This window comes from Megachile rotundata, chromosome 9 (assembly GCF_050947335.1).
Source record: "Megachile rotundata isolate GNS110a chromosome 9, iyMegRotu1, whole genome shotgun sequence".
NCBI lineage: Eukaryota > Metazoa > Arthropoda > Insecta > Hymenoptera > Megachilidae > Megachile > Megachile rotundata.
In genome coordinates, this window is record NC_134991.1 from 8,597,658 (window position 1) to 8,618,358 (window position 20,701).

Consider the following 20,701-nt stretch of genomic DNA (forward strand, 5'->3'; position numbering starts at 1 on the left):
ATGTAGGTAATATATTAGGTAATGTATTAGGTAAATCTCGATGAAGGTTAACACTTCAACAAAACTTAATAATTCTCATTCCTAAAAACAAAACGTCTAAGACCCGCAATTTTCACACATTCCATTGTTAGTATATTAATTCTAAATACGTGTCGATCAAATATTTGATATTTCTCAAAAAGTTCATCGATAATCGACTTCATGAGCATAATAACTTCTTCAGAAATCTTCAACATGTTCATATCGTGAATTTAGACTTAAAATTGCATGTAAAACCAACTGCAAGATCCAACAGAAAGTTTTCTATTAATAAAACAGTTTCCGGTGCAGTTCCCCGTAGAAGATTCAAGTATTTCGTTGGCTCCGTTTACCTTCCCTTACGTACACGCCACGAGTACAATTACGATTCGCCTTCAACGTCGTACGTTTCGTCGTCGACGAGGCAAAGAATAATTCCTTACAAGGACAGCGAGACGTGACGGTAACTTCACGTTTGTCGTTTCGCGGTTAAGCGGCTTCCTAGATGCGATTCGCTCGTGGACAGTTCCGAATTTACGGCAATCTGGATTTATCCTTGAGGTCGGACTTTAGCTCTCCTGCGAGAACGTTTTAGAACTGCTATTTTCAAAACAATTTTTATTTAAAACTACGGAGATGTAATATACGAGAGGTACTGCTAAAGTAAAATGGATGTCACGTATATTCGTAAATCCTATTGGATCCCGAGATACTTTTTTTCAATTTTCTGTATTTACGGTTTTCTGGATTTTTAAGCTATGTTCGCGATTTTGTAGATCTTCAATTTCTTTGATACGAAATTCCTTAGATTGAAAATTTTCAGTTATAAAAGATTCCTATGTTCTACATCCCCAAATCCCTAGAACCCATTTACATAGATTTCCAACTCCTTAGGTACCTAATTTTGTAAGATAAGTATTATAAGATACTTCCCTAGATACCAAATTTAATTCCTTAGATTATAAAATTGCTACGTACCCAACTCCCTAGATTTTTACACTCTTAAGTCCCATTTCCCCAAGTTCCTAACTCTCTAAAGCTAAAAGTTCATAGGATACATCGACTCTAGATCCCTAACTCCACAAATCTAAAAATTCATACACAAAATCCCAAAATACATCTCTCATTCCTTGGATCGCACGTCCCTAGATTCCAAATTCCCTAGACAGAAAAATTCATATAACTCTTCATATCCTACAACCCATCTTCATTTCGCCAAAACCCAAAAATACTATTTACCCAAAGTGAATCCTCAATTTCCTAGAACCGAGTTTCTACGTCCTAGATCTCCAAATCTTGATATACTATATATCCCCAAATCTTGATTTCCATATTTTGAAATCCTTGCTCCCACAAATTCCTATATCTCTATCCTAAATAAAATAAAAATAGTACCTCAAAAATACTTTTCAATAACCAAAAATGATGACTATTGCAAACATGGATATTATAAAAGAAATAAATTTCGTATAAAGAAAAAAATATATATATCGTAAAAAATTGCCAGAATTTATATCAACTTCGATTGTGGCAGAAATATGGCAAAAGTACGAATGGTTTGCAGGCTCGCTTTATGGACGCACATCCGATTTGCCACCTTTTGCGTGGCAGAGTATGGCGGATCAAAATGGACCGTTTTAACGACGTTCTGTTATTTTTCGTCGGTATTGTCCCTATGGTTATCGGTGTTTCGGATATCCACAGGCAAAAGTTCTGTTTTCTCTGGAGAAGCATCAACAAGATTGTAGGCAGCCTTCTGGAGTGATAAATGACAATTCAAATTTGCGTACTTTGCTATTGCATATAATTATACCTTGTCATATGTTTTGATAATTCTACGTACTAGATAACTGTACGTATCAAGAACTACAGCAGTTATAAATATGAAAATTTAAATTCTAAAATATACGAAACAAGAACTATAGCAGTTGTAAATATGAAAATTTAAATTCTAAAATATACGAAACAAAAACTATAACAGTTGTAAATATGAAAATTTAAATTCTAAAATATACGAAAATTTGGTACAGGAATTCAGAAGATAAATCAGCGTCGATGTAATCTGATTTGTATGTATAACACATGTACGTGTAACAACACATATGAATCGTTTCACGAGCGCGTTGTTGATGTGTTAATTACGAACGAGAGATTAGTGCAATTGGCAGTTGAATTTGAGATGATACTTGAACTCCAATTGAAGGAGATATTCCAACGTAGCGAGTTTAGTATGATACGTTAATATGAAGCTAATTGATGAGGGTGATGTAGTAGTCGGCAAGCTAGGCATGATACGTTATTGTCAAGTTAATTAAATCCAGTCGGTACTCAATTTATTAAATAAACGAACACCATGTTCCATTAGCCTCACACGAGCACATTCAAGTGCGTTCATCTCTCGTACGACACCATACATTATCTTAAAAATTGAAGACTACGATATTAATTTGTCACGCGCTAGGGAACAATCTACGGCAGATTTCTCTAGAACTAGAAAGTTGCCTGTTTTGAATATCAGTATTCATCGGGGAAAATTTCTATGCATGTTAAGTGTATCTACGAAGCATATGGTTGAAGCTGGTGGAAAACTGGGAAATTGCTTCGAAATATTCTTATTAAACTCACTTACCGTGAAGTTATATGTGTACTTCCATTCAGTTATAAGATTACTATGACACTTAAGATGATGTTACACGTTGAGTATTAATTACATTTTGTATGGAGATATTGTTATTTATGATATAATATCAATGTAACATAATAAGCGTACTAATAATAGAAGAATCGATAAATTCGTGAATAGCATTTGTAGAAACTAGCGAAGATTCCATCAGAAGTATTGGCTAAAATCAATCCAGAGTCAGCAAAGAGCATCATTAGACATAAATGGAGGACAGGGAAATCGAAGCGTTAACCGACTTTCTCGACTTCTTAATAGCTCTTGATAAAACCATAGCCCCGATCCTCAGTCTCTTATTGATTTCACGACAGCCAGGAGCCATTATTGTCATCGTAATCCCGGCGTAGGCGTCGGATCACCACGGTTGACATCGGATTATGTCTCGACGTCTAAGTATCGATATGAAACACGACGTACGCTGGCCTACCAGTCAGTCAGATTTGACCACTGGTCAATGGTTGCATCGTCTAATCCCATGACTGCTGTCCCGAATGATTGAAATTATCTTCATGACCGAGGCCGGTGATCCCGTTTATCAAATCTGTATTCTGCCAACCCACGGAAACGCGTATTGCCCGGTTGCTCGCGTGTCGAATGCATAATTAACATCTGAAAATATGCATTAAACATTCGCTCGATTATTAACGTTCGCGAGTTTTCGGCTGACACGGGACACGCTGTCAATTTCAATTTAATGATTCGTGTATCGAGTGATTTTATTTGTGCTTCTCTGTAAAAGAACACTTTGATGATCGATTTTGTTTTGATGATCAATTTTAGGTTTTGCTATTTTGGATTCTATTTTTGTGCTGGACAGTTGGAGAAATACGTCAGGATGACGCATTTTAAGTGGACTTGGCAAGTTTGAAAGTTGGAGATTTAGGGACTTGATGACTTGGCAATTGAGAAATTTGGGAATTTGGAGATTTAGGGACTTGACAACTTAGCAATTGGGAAATTTGAGAATTTGGAGGTTTGGAGACTTGACAAATTAACAATTGGGAAATTTGGGAACTTGGCAATTTAGCAATTGGAAAATTTGGGAACTTGGCAATTTAGCAATTGGAAAATTTGGGAATTTGAAGATTTGGAAATTTGAAGACTTGGCAACTCGGTAATTTGGAAATTTGGGAATTTCGGGATTTGGGGACTTGGCAATTTAACAATTGAGAAATTTGGGAATTTGGAGATTTGGGAACTTGATAACTTAGCAATTGGGAAATTTGGGAATTTGATGATTTGGGGACTTAGCAATTCGATAATTTGGAAATTTGGGAATTTGAAAATTTGGAGATTTGGAGACTTGGCAACTTGGTAATTTGGAAATTTGGAAATTTCGGGATTTGGAGACTTGGCAATTTAACAATTGGGAAATTTGAAAATTTGAGAATTTGGAGGTTTGGAGACTTGACAAATTAACAATTGGGAAATTTGGGAACTTGGCAATTTAGCAATTGGAAAATTTGGGAACTTGGCAATTTAGCAATTGGAAAATTTGGGAATTTGAAGATTTGGAAATTTGAAGACTTGGCAACTCGGTAATTTGGAAATTTGGGAATTTCGGGATTTGGGGACTTGGCAATTTAACAATTGAGAAATTTGGGAATTTGGAGATTTGGGAACTTGATAACTTAGCAATTGGGAAATTTGGGAATTTGATGATTTGGGGACTTAGCAATTCGATAATTTGGAAATTTGGGAATTTGAAAATTTGAAGATTAGGAAACTTGACAACTTGGTAATTTGGAAATTTGGGAATTTAGGGATATCGGGACTTGGCACTTTAGCAATTGCAAAATTTGGGAATTTGAAGATTTGGAGACTTGGCAACTTGGTAATTTGGAAATTTGGAAATTTCGGGATTTGGTGACTTGGCAATTTAACAATTGGGAAATTTGAAAATTTGGAGATTTGAGAACTTGGCAACTTATAAATTGGGAAATTTGGGAATTTGGAGATTTGAAGATTAGGAAACTTGACAACTTGGTAATTTGGAAATTTGGGAATTTAGGGATATCGGGACTTGGCACTTTAGCAATTGCAAAATTTGGGAATTTGAAGATTTGGAGACTTAGCAACTCGGTAATTTGGAAATTTAGATATTTGAAGATTTGAGATATCGAAAATTTAATAATTTACAAATTCCAGGATTTGTGAATTCTTGAAAACTTGTAAAATCTACAAAAACGAAAGAGAATGTACTTTTTGTAAGAAAATTTACAAAAACGAGAATGTACGACTGACTATTTTTCGAGAGGTTCAATTTCAGAATCGTTTCGTTTGTCAAATATTTTGGAGGTCGAATTTTTCCCAATAACGGTATTTTAATACGAGCGTGCCAGGAATACAAACACGTTTTGCAACACGATATTAACACAATCGCGTCGAGTTTTTGAAGAATTTTTTAATCGCTACGCGCGATGGGTTCGGTTAATACTGTTATCTGCAGGCTGCGACAATTTCAATCAGTTCCGTGACAAGCATACGAAGCAAACAAACACTGAAACAAAGGACGAGCTTTAATAAACTCGTTTCAAATGGAACTGTTTAATGAAACGGAATTTGTCGAGTACGATGCACAAATTTATTCAAAGCGATGTTACAATGGTAATCCTTGTATTCCTTGTAAATCTGCGTATCCTTTGTACACCCGTTTTCTCTTGTAACTCTCGTGCTGTTTTTATTTTATTTTTCATTTAAATTGTCGTCATAAATATAAGACCGTCTAATTATTGTACACACACTTTTGGTACTGTCAACGAAAAAGTAATTGGATAATTTAATTGTACTTTGTGTTATATTAAATGAATATCTTTTGCATTGTTTTTATATGTAATATAATATAACATATGCAATGATATAATTTTATTTGAGGGTTTAATCAGATTTGATTAATTAGTACATTATATTAGAATAAAAATAATACAAAAAATAGAAACAGTATCAAAGTAAAAATTATACTAAAGTGAGACTTTTCGATCTCATCAAACTAACATCGGTTAGGTTCTTATACGATTTTCAGTAGGTTGTAACTGATTTCGGTAAATACGCAAAAAATCTTCAGTATTATAAGAATAATATTTTTATTTCAAAGGTATGTTACAAATATATGAGTTTCATATAATTATATTAAATAAGTTTTTAATGTATATTTTTTGAAGCAATCTCCAACATGAAGGTGGCACGTTTCACAGAAGTATTGTTCTTCTTCCTCCAGGCAACTTATAATTAGAACATACTAAGCAATCCTTATGTTTTCCTTTAATATCAAGTTGCAAGATATGTATTTTTCCATCTAATCTATCCTTATTATCTGTTAATGGCGTTCCATATCGCACAGTTTCTCGAAAATTAGGATTTCGACAGGTTCCATCTCACGTGACGTGCGACCGCAGCGCCAAAGTAGTGTAACATGAGAGGTGACTTACGATTAATAAGGGTTAATAAAGTTGTAGAGTAATATATGTGATTTATGCAATATTTATGCAATAAGAACACTGCATAAATTTAAATTGAATTAATTTTAAATTGCAGTACGAACATTGCATAAATATCATTATAGGGATATAAGAATATTTACAAGCTTTTTCACAATTTTATGGCAGTAGATGATTCTTTGTATCGAGTTAAATTCTATTACTACAATTTCGAATTTCTAATAGGATTTAACTATAGAATTGACAATAAAATCTGAATTAATACTAATTGTGATTAATCAACAGCTAAATACTACTCATTCAAAATTACTCTTACCACCTCGATAAAACAAATAACGAATTATAAGTAAATAAATTACCCAATAAACGAAAATCGCAGTAAAGGAAAATATCTACAGAGTGAACTGTTGGGTGGCTTATATTATTTCAAAAACGTTAGTTGCCCAAACAGATTTGCGCAGCTTAAATTCCATCGCAAAAGACGAGTTTTATCCACTATCGAAAAATACAAACTAATCTGATTCTCGTCTCTTTTGTATCAGGATTTCGTTTGTTCACAATGATTCCGTTCTGGTCGATAAACGGATTGCCTCGAAATTCCGTAATTGGAAGTTTAATATAATTAAAATCTCGTTTTAAAACGGAATGCATGTAATTGAACACCATTTCAATTATTCCATAAAAACAGTGCTATTTTAGCCGGGAAAATTCGCAACGATACAGGTTTCACCTTCCCCATGTAAAATTTTTAATGCAATTCATTCGCAAACGCAATTGAAACCACGTACTAGGTTTCGGGCCAATGGAATTCTATAGCCGCCGGATTTTCCATTTACGCAATTTTCAAGCAATATTGTTATATCAATATTAATATCGAAGCAGGGTTTGAAAAATATTCGATATTTAAAATCATTTACCGCTAACGGACGGTTCTTTATACAAAAAAAAAAAAAACAATTATGCTATGTGGCGGGGTTTAATAAAATTTTCGGCTGCCCAATTTTAAACAAGCGCTGCTTTTTCTACACAGCATTGGTTTCTCAAATGCAAAAAAATGAGAAAATTAATTTAACAACATTGGTTTCGTTATAGAATTGTTTTTAACGAAAAAATTAATTAATGGTTCATAACACAATGTTGTAGACATTTTATAAAATTTTAACAGCAATATTAAGCTTTGAATAGTAACGAACATTTAAGTGCAATAAGTTGCACACTCATGCAGTAAGTTTATGGTAATACACAGATATAAATAAATATTGTACGATATGACAAAATTATGTAATTAGTAAAAATTGTCGAGTTAGGATAAATCAGTTAGCTGATATAAATTCTTGTTAATAAATATCTACAAATAAAGAACGTACAATACGGTAAAGCTATGTGTATAAAATTACACATTTAAAATTAATATAAATTAGAGTAAATTATAATTATAATAAATTAATATTAACAAACACAAGGAAGAAATACCAATTAATTAACAAACTACCAGAAATATATAACACACTTAACTTATGTATAAACAAAAAAGTGAGGTTAGGTCATGTCAAAATGAATTCCTACTACTAACCAAGTTCATACCAATAATCAAACTAGCACTCAAAAACTTCGTTTACTAAAACAATCTCAATCCAAAGTTAACATAAAAATTTGTGAAATATAAATATTGCCTCATGCACAACGTTAATTAATGAAATACGATAAACTTTTCGAATGACCGAATAAAAGAATGCATAAAACATCCAGCGTGCAAAATTAAAATATTAAATCGACGACATAAAAATGTACGTGCGCGTATCAAGTAAAAAATATCCCGTGTTTTTACGCTCCGGAGCTCGTTTAATTAAATTGGCGTATGAAAATACGAACGTGAACCGATTTCCTCGGAACGTTCGAAATACTCGATTCGCACGTTCGAATCTCGCGGCACGGCGTCGATAAGATGGCCGAGTACAATACATCACGTATCTCCTTGTTGTCAGGCGCAATCTTCCATGCCGGCGACGAAGAGCATAAGGCTGCATTTCTAAAGGCGGCATACGATACGAGATTCCAGGACGTCGCGCCCACATTCGAGCTGGAGGCCGTCACAAAGCTGGTGGATAGTAATACCGACAGCTTCAAGACCGCAGCCGCTGGTTTGTATGAATACCCCACACCGGTAGTTTTAGTCGATGACAACGTTCGCTGAAATGAACCAGATCGTGATATTAAAACGAACTAATGAACCAATTAACGAGTGAATGGACCGTTGACATTCTGGTGAGACTTTGACAACTTGTCTCGATTAATCCTGGGATGGCGAAGGTTTATGTTAGACGTTTTAGAGATTCGGTTTAATTTTACATTCTCTTGATATGTGATTTGGAAATTATTTAGGGGATCGAGGGATATGGAAATTGACGATGTAGAGATGTAGATCTAGCTGTTTATGAATTCTATGTGGAGACATAGAAATCTAGCTGCTTATGAATGTGGAAATATACAGGTTTAGGTGTGGAAGCTAGATGTCTAGATAGAGATACAGATATATAAGTGTTTATGTATGTAAAGATATATGAATCCAGCTGTTTATGTATGTGGAATTATGTAGGTCTAGGTGTGGAAGTATAGATGTCCAGATAGAGATACAGGAATATAAGTGTTCATACATGTAAAGATATATGAATCTAGCTGTTTATGAATGTGAAGATAGAGAGGTCTAGGGGTGGACATATGTATAGAGATCTAGGCAGTGATACAGAAATATAAGTATTATGTATGCAAAGATATATGAATCCAGCTGTTTATGTATGTGGAATTATATAGGTCCAAGTGTGAAAATATAAATGTCTAGACGGAGATACAGAAATGTAAGTGTTTATATATGCAAAGATATACGTGTATGAATCTAGCTGTTTATGAATGTGGAAATATAGAGGTCTAGGTGTGGACATATAGAAGTCTAGGCACAGATACAGACTTATAATTGTTCATCTATGTACAAACATATGAATATAGCTGTCTATGAATGTAGAGTGTAAGGATTAAGAAACATGCAAATATAGACACATGAGGATTAAGACACGTATGGACATAGAGATCTAGGTATACATAAGTTTAAACATATAAGATCCGCATAAGCCTGTATAAATATAGAAACTTGGAGATGTAGAGATGTATGAATATGAGAACCTAATATAGACATTTAGCAATACAGTCCTGTAGTATTGATTATACTTGTATTATAGGAAGATAAAAATATAAGACAGTATGCTTGATCGTTGCAGCTTGCGAGCTGATCGAGGAAGATGTGGTAATCTGTATAAATATAGAAACTTGAAAATGTAGAGATGTATGAATATGAGAACCTGATATAGACATTTAGTAGTACAGGTCCTGTAGTATTGATTATACTTGTATTATAGGAAGATAAAAAGGTAAGACAATATACTTGAACTTTGCAGCTTGCGAGCTGATCCAGGAAGGCGTGGTAGCCATCTTTGGTCCCTCGAGTCCCCACACTTATGCAGTTGTCGCGAGTATCGCAGCAAAATTCGATATTCCTCATATAGATTATGTTTGGAGGCTAAACGAGGAGGTGGAGGCTGATAAAGAACCGAAGAACCCTATGCCGATGACCATCAATATATATCCAGACAGTGATATGGTTGGCAAAGTAAGTAAAAGGTTGCAAATCTTGAACCTTGCAATGAATGTAAAATTTATAAAATACAAATTGTTTTGTCGGAAATAAAAATTAAATTTAAATTCTAACTAACTGAATAATCCACCGTCTGAAAATTATTACAAAATAATATTGAAACAAATTTTAATAAGGAATATCATTTTTGAGAACAGAGTGTCAGAAGATTTAGTTAAATGAAATTGAAATGGAAACAGAATACTTTGATATCTCAGACGAAGACGAGACAGATTTAGCAGGAAAAAAACACAACTAGGTCGGAATTTCGCGATGCATTTTAAATTACGCATTTAACGAGGCAAATCGAACGAGTTTGAAGTAGCTGGCGCATTAAACCAGCAAGCCGAGGCTAATGAGCCCGATCAAAGACCAAACTTCGGCTAACGACGCTGGATCGGCTTTTATTCTTGCGCCCTTTACGGGCCAGCTGAAAAAACAAACGAAATACGTTGATACGACTTAAACGAGCGCCGATTGGGTCTAATTAAAATCCTCGACTCGCGACGCTGCCGCGCGCAAAGAGTTATCGACCGTTTCGATTTTATCCTGTGATTAAACGCCTCGTATTTTTACGTTGCGCGAAATTAATGGTAATAATGGCGTCGGGATTATGCGATCGCGAAAATAACCTTGGCTAAGTACAGATTTTGATTTAAATACGTACTTGGAGATTTTCAACTTCATAAATTTCAGTTTTTCATCATTTCTTTTTGGAAGTTACTTAATTTCCATACTCACAGATTTGTTAATTGTCAAATTTGAAAAGTGGAAAATTTTGAAGGTCGCAAGGTGGAAATTTGCTAATTTGAAAATTAATAGAAGTTGCACTCGTAGATTTGGAATTTGCCAAATTTTGGAATTTTCCAAATTTTCATAATGTCAAGATCGAAATTTGCAAATTTTCTCCTTTTAAGTATTTTTAAGTTTTCGAACTTGCAAATTCCCTCATTTTTAAGTTCAACAAATTGTAAGTTGTAAAACCCCAAAATTCATTTCCAATTTTCCAAAATATTTCTAAATTTAAAAACTTTCCAAACTCCTAAAATCCCAATTTTTCACATTACCAAATTACTATTCTCGCTACTGTAAAATTTTCAAATTTTCTAAGCTTCCACCTCCATCTTACCAAATCCCTAATCTCACATTTCTATATTTTCTAAATCCCTAAATTTCCAATTTTCTACATTACTAAATTACCGCATTCTCCAGTACAAAAATTCCCAAATTTCTAAATTTTCGAACTTCCAACGTTCCTAACTCCCTGAATTTCCAATATTCCCAAATTACCAAATTACCTCACACCCAAATATAAAAATTCCTAAATCCCTAAATCCCTAAATCCCCAAACTTCCAATATTCCCAAATTACCAAATTACCTCACACCAAAATATAAAAATTCCTAAATCCCTAAATCCCTAAATCCCTAAATCCCTAAATCCCTAAATCCCTAAATCCCTAAATACCTAAATCTCTAAATCCCTAAATCCCTAAAACCCTAAATCCTCAAATCCCTGAATTCTCAAGTCCCTAAATCGTCAAATTCCTAAATCCTCAAATCCCCAAATTCCCAAATCCTCAAATCCCTAAATCTCTAAATCCCTAAATCCCTAAAACCCTAAATCCTCAAATCCCTGAATTCTCAAGTCCCTAAATCGTCAAATCCCTAAATCCTCAAATCCCCAAATTCCCAAATCCTCAAATCCCCAAATCCCCAAAGTCCCTAAATCCATAAATTTTTAAATCCCCAAATTCCGGAATCCCAAAATCCCAAAATCCCAAAATCCCAAAATCCCAAAATTCCAAAATTCCAAAATTCCAAAATCCTAAATTTCCAAAATCCCAAAATCCCAAAATTCCAAAATCCTAAATTTCCAACTTCCTATATTACCAAATGATCTCACTTCCAAATATAAAAATCCGAAACTTCCAAATTTCCCAAGCTTCCACCTTCCCAAATCCTCAAATTCCAAATCCCAAACCCCAGCTTCCCAAACTACCTAATAACCCTACATTCTCACACCGAAACAACACTAAACCGCCAATAAAAACCAGAAACGGTACCATTCCGACAGGTCGAACGTTGACCAAAGGTATAAAACTTTTTTCCAGGCGATCGCTGACGTGGTCGAGTCTATGAAGTGGAACACTTTCGTGGCTATCTACCAGACGAACGATGGTCTGTCGCGGATCCAAAAGTCCTTGTCGTTGAGACGAAAGAAGGATGGCGTGATCACGATAAGAAAGCTGAATGGTGCAGGGGATTATCGACCTATCCTGAAGGAGATTCGCGCTCTGTCCATCTGCGACGTGATCATCGATGTCGAGCCGAATAACATCGTCGACGTGCTCTATCAAGCCAAGGAGGTCAAGCTGTTGGCGGACTACTGTAATTTCTTAATTACTTATCTGGTATTACGCTACATTATACTTTGTTTGCGTAGATTTTATCTGGATCCGTTACCTCCTTCAACGATATTTTCCTTTATCAGATCTGTCGGGTCAAAATCAAAGCTATCGGGTCAGATACTTGACAAACTTTGATCTGATGTTTGTTACCGCGTCTCGATATTTAGGTTAGATTAGTTCAGGGATTACTGCCTCAGTGTTTTTAGTCTTGGTTTGTGTATGAACTTTAAAGCTCTATCTAATAATTTCACTATTTGAGTCACTAAGATAATGGAGTCCACAAATTATCACAGACTATTCTATAAATATTAAGTGTACTAAAAATTTTTTTCGATCAGAACTTTTGTGGATTGTAGGTTGTCTATAACTCGAACCTCAAGTAGTCTACACGTGGTTATGGAAGTTAACTGGAGTTGGTGAGGTTCCCAGCTAACAGAGTTACACAAACAGTTTACAATGCAATTTTGAAATTATTCAATCTCTTTAATTTTCAATCTGAACACTTCTAAATCTTCTAATACTCTCTATTTGATTGTGTAACCGATATGTCTGGTGAAATTCGAATTACAAAGGTATGTCAGACAAATGGGAGTGAATGGCCCAATGTTTTCCACTTCGTTTTCCTCCGTCTTTCTGCGCCCATTAATCCGTTTTTCCATGATGGTGGTTTGGTTCCCAGCGATTCAGTCATCCGCATTTAACGCCGCATAGATTCCTCATTAAAAGCAACAAAGTTCTCCGGGGCTATTTAGGAGATTGAAACTCGAGCATTTTACGAGACTAACTTCGTATCCTTGCTCAAGTGAATTTCACGGTGGGTACAACTTTTCCGTGCAATTTTACAGCAGCCGTTACAGCGTCGAGCATGTTTATTAATAACGCCGCGTTGCGATTCTATTCGACGCACAACGAGTGTCATATAGCGCGATACTCGAAAGTGCGGCGTTTAAAATCGTGCTTGAAATTCAGTATTTTAGAAGACTTATCTACGGAAATACGCTACCGTGTAAATATTAATGCTTAACAGCGACAATTAACTGGATATTGAACAAAAACTGTGGTATGCAGGAAATGTGTGGTACAAAGATTTCACGTTTAAAATATACTGAAAATATTCCATAATTTAAATATCATTTTCTTTGGGAACTCGCGGTGATGTAAGCGTTTACATATGTATTCGCGTGGAAAATGAGGGCTGCAGTACGTACGCATGCAGATGAGGAACACGAAAAATGGAACAGAACTCTCAGGGACGATTAATTCTATACTCATTTTATGAGGTGAAGGGAGGTTTTAGTAGCAGGAATACGTGGAATTTTGCGACTTTGAGGTTTTTGAGGTTTGAGATGTTTGGGACTTCTGAAGTTAACTGCATTCTCAAATTCTAGGTTTCCTCAAATTCAAATTATTAAATTTCCCAAGATACAAATTCTTACACTGTCAAATTTAATAAATATCAAATCCCTAAATTTCTAAATTTTCCAAGTCTTTAAGATCATAAATATCTATTTTTATACTTGGTAAGATGAGAGTACCAAGTTTCCACATTCTCATATGTGAAAAGCCTCAAGTCCTAAATTCCACATGTCTCACGTTCCCAAATTTACAAATTTCTAAAAGCCTTAAATTCTTAAAATTACAAGGTTCCACATTACCAAGTTTCCATACTCTCAAATTTAAAAATTCTCAAGACCTACATTCCACATGTCTCACATTCCCAAATTTACAAATGCTAAAATCCCTAAATTCTTAAAATTACAAGGTTCCACATTACTAAGTTTCCATACTCTCAAATGTAAAAATTCTCAAGTCCTAAATTTCCCAGTCCAAAATTTCCAAGCCCCAACTTCCTAAATCCCAAATTTCAAAACTTCAAAATTTCCTAAATTTCTAAAATCCCACGGTTCCATATTACTAAGTTTCCACACTCTCAAATGTAAAAATTCCCAAGCCCTAAATTCCAAGTCTCAAATTCGAACTCCATATTCTGAAGCCTTCAGCCCCTAAATACCAACTCCTACATCCTCCAATTCCTAAATCCCAAAATCCCTAAATTCCCAAACTTTCAAACACTACAATTCTCTAACTCTTCCATCTCCCAAATATCTAAACCCCCAACTAAATTCTCAAACCCCTCAAATCCCTCAAACCCCAAAAATCCACATTCCACATAACCCAAATCCCCAAACCCCAAAAACAAAATTCCTTAACTCTCCACATTTCCAAAGATCGAAACCCCCAACTCTCCAAGTCCCCACATTCCCACAAAATACCCCAAAAATATCTGAAATAGTTGAAACGTTTAAGAGTCTCCACAGCACAGTGCCAGTGTCTTCCACTCGGAGCGCATTGTCTTCTCGCGGAGACGGTCCGGCGTGTCACGCGTACATTCAGCACATTGTTCCGCTTCGGAAAAACGCGATACGCCTGGTGAACGCGCGCGAAAACCCTCTGCGTACCGCGAACGTCGTTATTTATGGAGGTATTGTTACGTGCTAGCCGGTAATGCGTCATAAAAAGTGGATTCCGGGGGCGGTGGCGAACGAAGGAATGCTCAGTCCGCACGCCATTACCGGCGTCTCGCTGAAAACAATTACTCGCGGCAATTTATGGGACCGTTTAATAGAAAAAAAAAATGTCTGACAATTGTAACCGGCTAATGCAGTTACTACGCCTGGCTGAACGTGACCACGACACGTTCCATGGATTTATTAATGAAATTCCGCTGGGAAAACCGCGACTCTCATCTCCGGTAACTATCTGCCACAGGAAGAATGTTCTTCGTGCTGGTATTCGATGCGGGATCTTGAAAATGTGTTTGAAAACGCTTTCGTGGCTGAATATGTGGGTTCTGGTTTTTGGAATATCGATTTAATTTGGATTTGGTTATGGTGGGTTGTAATTTGATTTTAGGAATAAGTTTTACTTGTGTTGGGGAGGTGAAGGTTTATTGAAGACGATTGAAGTGTGAGAATACAATTGTAAGGCATTGGCGGTAATTTAAAAAATTGGTAATTTGTAGTTTATGATTTTGAAGAAGTTAAGATGTCACTGAGAAGTCAATTGCAATGTGAGAGTAACTTATACTGCATCATAATTTAATTTTAAAATATAAAAGAAAATGCAAAGTACATTACAAAAGAAACATAAAATAGAAAGACACAAGGTATCAGTTATTTCAGGAAACTACAAATTTTGTTACCTAACTTCCACGTCTGCAAATTCATTCTATAAATAATATTCTTGCAGCAAGAAGTTTGTAAAATATAATAAATATAATTTTTAATTTGAATATATTACATGTAAAATGTATCATAATGAATTTCTCTTGAATGTACACCATGTAACTTTGCTTGAACATGAAGTGCAAAATATGATTACATTAAAAAAAGAGAACTAATCAAGAGGCATGAAATGAATAAATTCAAATAAATTACAGGAAGTAACAACATTCGCAGGGAGAAGACAAATCGAGGAACGAATGTTGAAATCAGTGCACAGCAAATTCATCCGCTCCTCAGTCGAAGAGATAAATCTCGTCGGGCAAAAGAAAGAAACGAAGTGGGTTCTTCCGGGAAATAAGCAGAAATTCGTTTCTCCCTCTCACGGTTGTTTCTCGAAGAGTGTTTTTTTCTACGCTTCTCTTTGGAATTGCCACGTTGTAACGTCGGAGCTGAAGAAGCCCTTTGATCGTGGCGACGGTAGCTTGCCGGATGATGTTTGAACGCTCCTCCCGTTCGCAAATAACGAAATTTGTCTGTGTACACACAGGGAGAGACGAGAAAAAGGCGCACCGTGGCACGTATGAATTCGTGAGAAATTTCACGAAATTCATATTTGTCCTGACTGTCCCGTGAAATTCGTGGAAGGCGCCATGTTGAATGCTGTCACCGGAGAGTCGAAACACAGGCTGAACCTACGTCAACGTCACCGTTTCTAGACCCGCGATGCCGTGATTTCGATAACCCTGGGAAAAAGCACACGAGAAAAAAGTTGTCGATAGAGACTATATAACGTTATTGGATGATTAGACATATTTCTGAAACTTTCAAAGGTTGCGCCGAACTTTTTATTTGTTATTTTTAGGACTAGTAGATTTGATGAATAGGTTTCGACCATTTGCAACTGGGTATTTTTTGTAATCTTTTTTAAGAATATTTTTATTTTCAGATTTTAGGAGCGTATTTAAAATCCAATATTTTTAAGTTTGTTGATGTTCAATCTGCTATATTATACATATAATTTAGGTTACTGAATTATCAAATCTTCAAGTTTCTTTATCCTTAAATCTCTGAATTGGCAAGTTTCCAAATCTACAAATCTTCAAATATCTGAACTTTCATGTTTCCAAATCACTGAATCTCCAAATTTCAAAAACCTCAAATAACCTTATCCTCAAATCTTAAAATTGTCAAATTTCCAAATCTTCAAGCTTGAAGATCTCTAAAAATCCAAATCCCCAAATGTCCAAATCTCCAAATCTCCAAATCTCCAAATCTCCAAATCTCCAAATCTCCAAATCTCCAAATCTCCAAATCTTCAAATCTCCAAATCTCCAAATCCCCAAATGTCCGAATCTCCAAATCTCCAAATCTCCAAATCTCCAAATCTCCAAATCCCCAAATCTCCAAATCCCCAAATCCCCCAAATCCCCCAAATCCCCAAATTTCCAAATCCTCAGACCAAAATTACCAAATTTCTTCCACCGCCACAAGGTTCGAAAGCTACAACCCTTCATATACTTAAGATGCATATAAGACCCCACCTTCTAGGATGTGTCAGTTTGTACGTGGTTTAAGCCCTCGAATAAAGTCGATTCTGTCGACCGTCTGCAAAATGACGGATCGTTTTTTGGGAGGTCAACGTAGGATTCGAGAAACCATCCAAATAGATGACGCATGGCTTGGCTCTACTGCCAGATGGAATCTAAGTGCACCTGGCAATCGACAGTCTTTAAAATTATGTCTCGTTAGAAATTCCAGTATTTTTCCCTAAACCACGTTCGAAAAGTACCACTTTCCGTAGAACCAAGTTGCTGTAACTCAATTTTCTACTTTATTTGACGCGTGTGGATGTGGTTTCAGCGGATATTGCAATATTTGTCGTATTATTTCACATGTGGTATGATATGTGTGCTTGGGTTTCTTGATAGAACAGGTAGTTGAAGATGTGGATTATTTTTTTTTTCAAAAATTGGAATGTGTACATTGGGATCAAATAATTATTGTGTTTTTAGGAGAATATGTATTCATCAAGTTTATATTTATATTTTTTAGTATGTGTACACATGTATACAGTAATATACATAGTCATGTATGTAGCATACTTTACTGTTGATGTACAGTATCATATGATTTGTATATGTAACATATAATATATGTTACATGTTATACATATGTATGTATGTTATACATACATTATATGATAATACAAGTATGTACAGGGTATTTAATATTTACACACCCTTATCATATAATATAATAAATGAAAGTGAGAAAAGTTAAATTAACCCTTTGCGCTCGAGAGGTGACTCTCAGTCACCATTTTATTTAATACAACAATTTGAAATAACTATTTTTTAACTGAGTCTTTAATATGAGACGTGTGATGTATAAACACAGTGAAACGAACAAATAGTGGAAATTATTAGTAGAGAAATAATAACCTCAAAAGAATTCATTTAACTTTTTAACTAAGTTTTAAAGTTGCTGTTTGCAAACAGTCAAATTACCTTCGAGTGCAAAGGGTTAACATTATATGAGCTATATTAAAAATGTCATCTTGCTGTCATCTTCAAGTTGACAGTAATATAAGTATGTCACTATTATATCAGTGATATAAATATCCATGTGTATAAATTTTGTTAAAACCTGCATTTGCATAAAATATTTTCTCTCGTTTTAAAATATTAAAGGATACCAAAGAAATTGTCTTGACTAGCGTTATAAAGAGAAACTTAAAAATATACATCTTTTGTAACATAAATAAACCCGTACATTTTATATTTTAAGCAATTTACCTAAGTATAGAATCAACGTACAGTGTTTCAATATTCTGGAAACCCACACATATTTGCACAGTTATGGATTGAGTAAGGCGGACTTAACGAGGTTACTGCTGCAGTCAGGTAATAAATATTTGTTTTTCTAACAATTATCTTCGTGGAATTGCAGGATTCGACGAAACTACCTGTTTCGGATATACGAAATGAAACGGGTGCCAACATCACCGGACTGAGTTTACGCGAGAACGATATGGAAGGCATTAATTGGGTAATTATGAAGCGCAGCTGCATTTTAATCGAATCGTTTCTCTCTAACCAATTAAACGTCCATTTTGTTTGCACGTAATTTGAATATTCCTTGTCGCGGAATGGAACATTGAATAAACACGAATTGAACTTTTGTAATTATAAAATCGTGCTACCATAACCGTTGTAGCTTCTGAATGATAATGATTCGACATACTACAAATGGACTGCTATTAACAATTCTACCACCATACTAAATCCGCTGAAAATATACGCAATTAGTAATATATAGTAATTGGACAGAAAGATAAACGTTTGTACCTAATCTGAAACATTGCATTTAACTGAACACTACATTAACATTAAATGAGTAAATAAAATACATTGAAATTAAATAAATAAATGAAATAAATTAAAATTAAATGGATATGTGTATAAATTAAATAAGTCAAAATTGAATGGACATGTATATAAATTAAATAAATTAAAATTAAATAAATAAACAAGTAAATAAAATGAATTATTGCTAAGCAGATAAATAAATCAATGAAATAAATTAAAATTGAATGGACATGTATATAAATTAAATAAATTAAAATTAAATAAATAAACAAGTAAATAAAATGAATTACTGCTAAGTAGATAAATAAATCAATGAAATAAATTAAAATTGAATGGACATGTATATAAATTAAATAAATTAAAATTAAATAAATAAACAAATTAATAAAATGAATTAGAGTTAAATGCAAAAATGAATGAATAAAATAAATAAAAATTGAATAGAGAAATAAACGAAATAAATTACAACCTAACCTAATAACAATCTAACCTAACTAAATCAAATAAATAAAAATGAAATAAATGACGAAATAAAATAAAGAAAAATGAAATTAAAAAAACGAAATTAAAATAAATCGAAATTAATGAAACAAGTAGATACAATAAATAGACATGAAATAAAACTAAATTCTGATTACATTACGAATATTTTGTGGTTAAAAATAAATACGAAGTGCATTTAAAATAAAGTCTTTTAAAAGTATCTTCACAATGTGTTTCCATATACGTGTTTTTAATATTGCACATATCGTAATCAAAATATTAAATGTAACATTCCGGAACGTGGTTGTTGGACAGAAATTTTTCAATTTCCACTCAGAAAAGAATTAATTCTTTGTACAAGAAGGGCAGCAGTATTTAGCGCCAAAAAGGGCCGTCGCAAATCTTCCGGCGTATACATTCGTGGTAATTTCTTCATTAACCCAGGCGGCATAATGAAGCTACGTTCACCGTCTCTAGAATGCAACGAGGGTAAAACACGTTTTCCTGAAAATCCAGCCGCGACAAGGCACTTACGAACAGCTGACGGGTTTGCCTTAATTCTCGTTTCATTAGCCTCCGTCGATTCGCTTTTGTATCCACGATAGAGAGCACCCCTTCTGCCGACCCACACTTATTTCCCTTTCTACTCTATGCAAATCAGAACACCCTGCAACGATTACACCGCTGTTCTTTTTTATAATTTCGCGAGATTGGATGGCTTAATGTTTCATCTCCCGTTACAACGCTCTGCAAAGAAGGCTGAGAAACGGCTGGTTTACAAAGTGAATTGGCTGGCTACTCTTTGTTCGCGAGACGCCCTTGTAATGTTCTCGTTATCACGAAAGAACTCGGTGTAGTTGCCGGTTATGACTGTTTCTTTCTTTTTCTTTTCTTTTTTGGAATGGCGAAGTGAGACTGTAACGCTTGTTTCGTCGAAAACGGGCTTCTGGTATTTCTGGTGCTAACTCTTCTCGGAAATGTGAAGTAATTTTGCTGGCCACGGTTGTTAACTCGGTTAGCGACGTGTAGTACTTAATTTCTGGACAAAATTCGACATTGCGATACTAACGACCCTTTTCTACTTCCGAGTACCATCCGTTCTATATTTTTTATATTTGAAGTACTGGTTATTCAAAAAACCAGTTCTTTAATCCCTCGACGCACTTTTACGAGTCTGACTTGTACTGTCATCAATTTTACTCGAATTTTTAATCACTTCGATCAAGACAATTTGCATAGTCAACGACTGATATCAGAGTGACATAACGTTTCAACTTTCTTTGTCTGTTTTAATATTGTAGTCGTTATGACTGGCATTGGACAAATATATCATAGGACAAAGGGTTAATACAGGTCGTCAAATAAATACGGAAAATGTAAATGATAAAACTAATCAT

General features: G+C 34.7%; 1 protein-coding gene across 4 annotated transcripts in view; it reads left to right on the forward strand.

Annotated features, from left to right (window-relative positions):
• LOC100875126 (glutamate receptor ionotropic, kainate 2) overlaps positions 1-20,701 on the forward strand; it is a 156,542-nt gene that overhangs the window by 125,854 nt on the left and 9,987 nt on the right. For all 4 annotated transcript variants that reach the window (XM_012292557.2, XM_003706368.3, XM_076535665.1 and 1 more), the window contains 4 exons: positions 8,121-8,276; positions 9,585-9,796; positions 11,933-12,232; positions 18,403-18,501. In XM_012292557.2, coding sequence (XP_012147947.1) covers positions 8,121-8,276; positions 9,585-9,796; positions 11,933-12,232; positions 18,403-18,501 — 767 coding nt within the window. The remainder of the gene's footprint in view (positions 1-8,120; positions 8,277-9,584; positions 9,797-11,932; positions 12,233-18,402; positions 18,502-20,701) is intronic.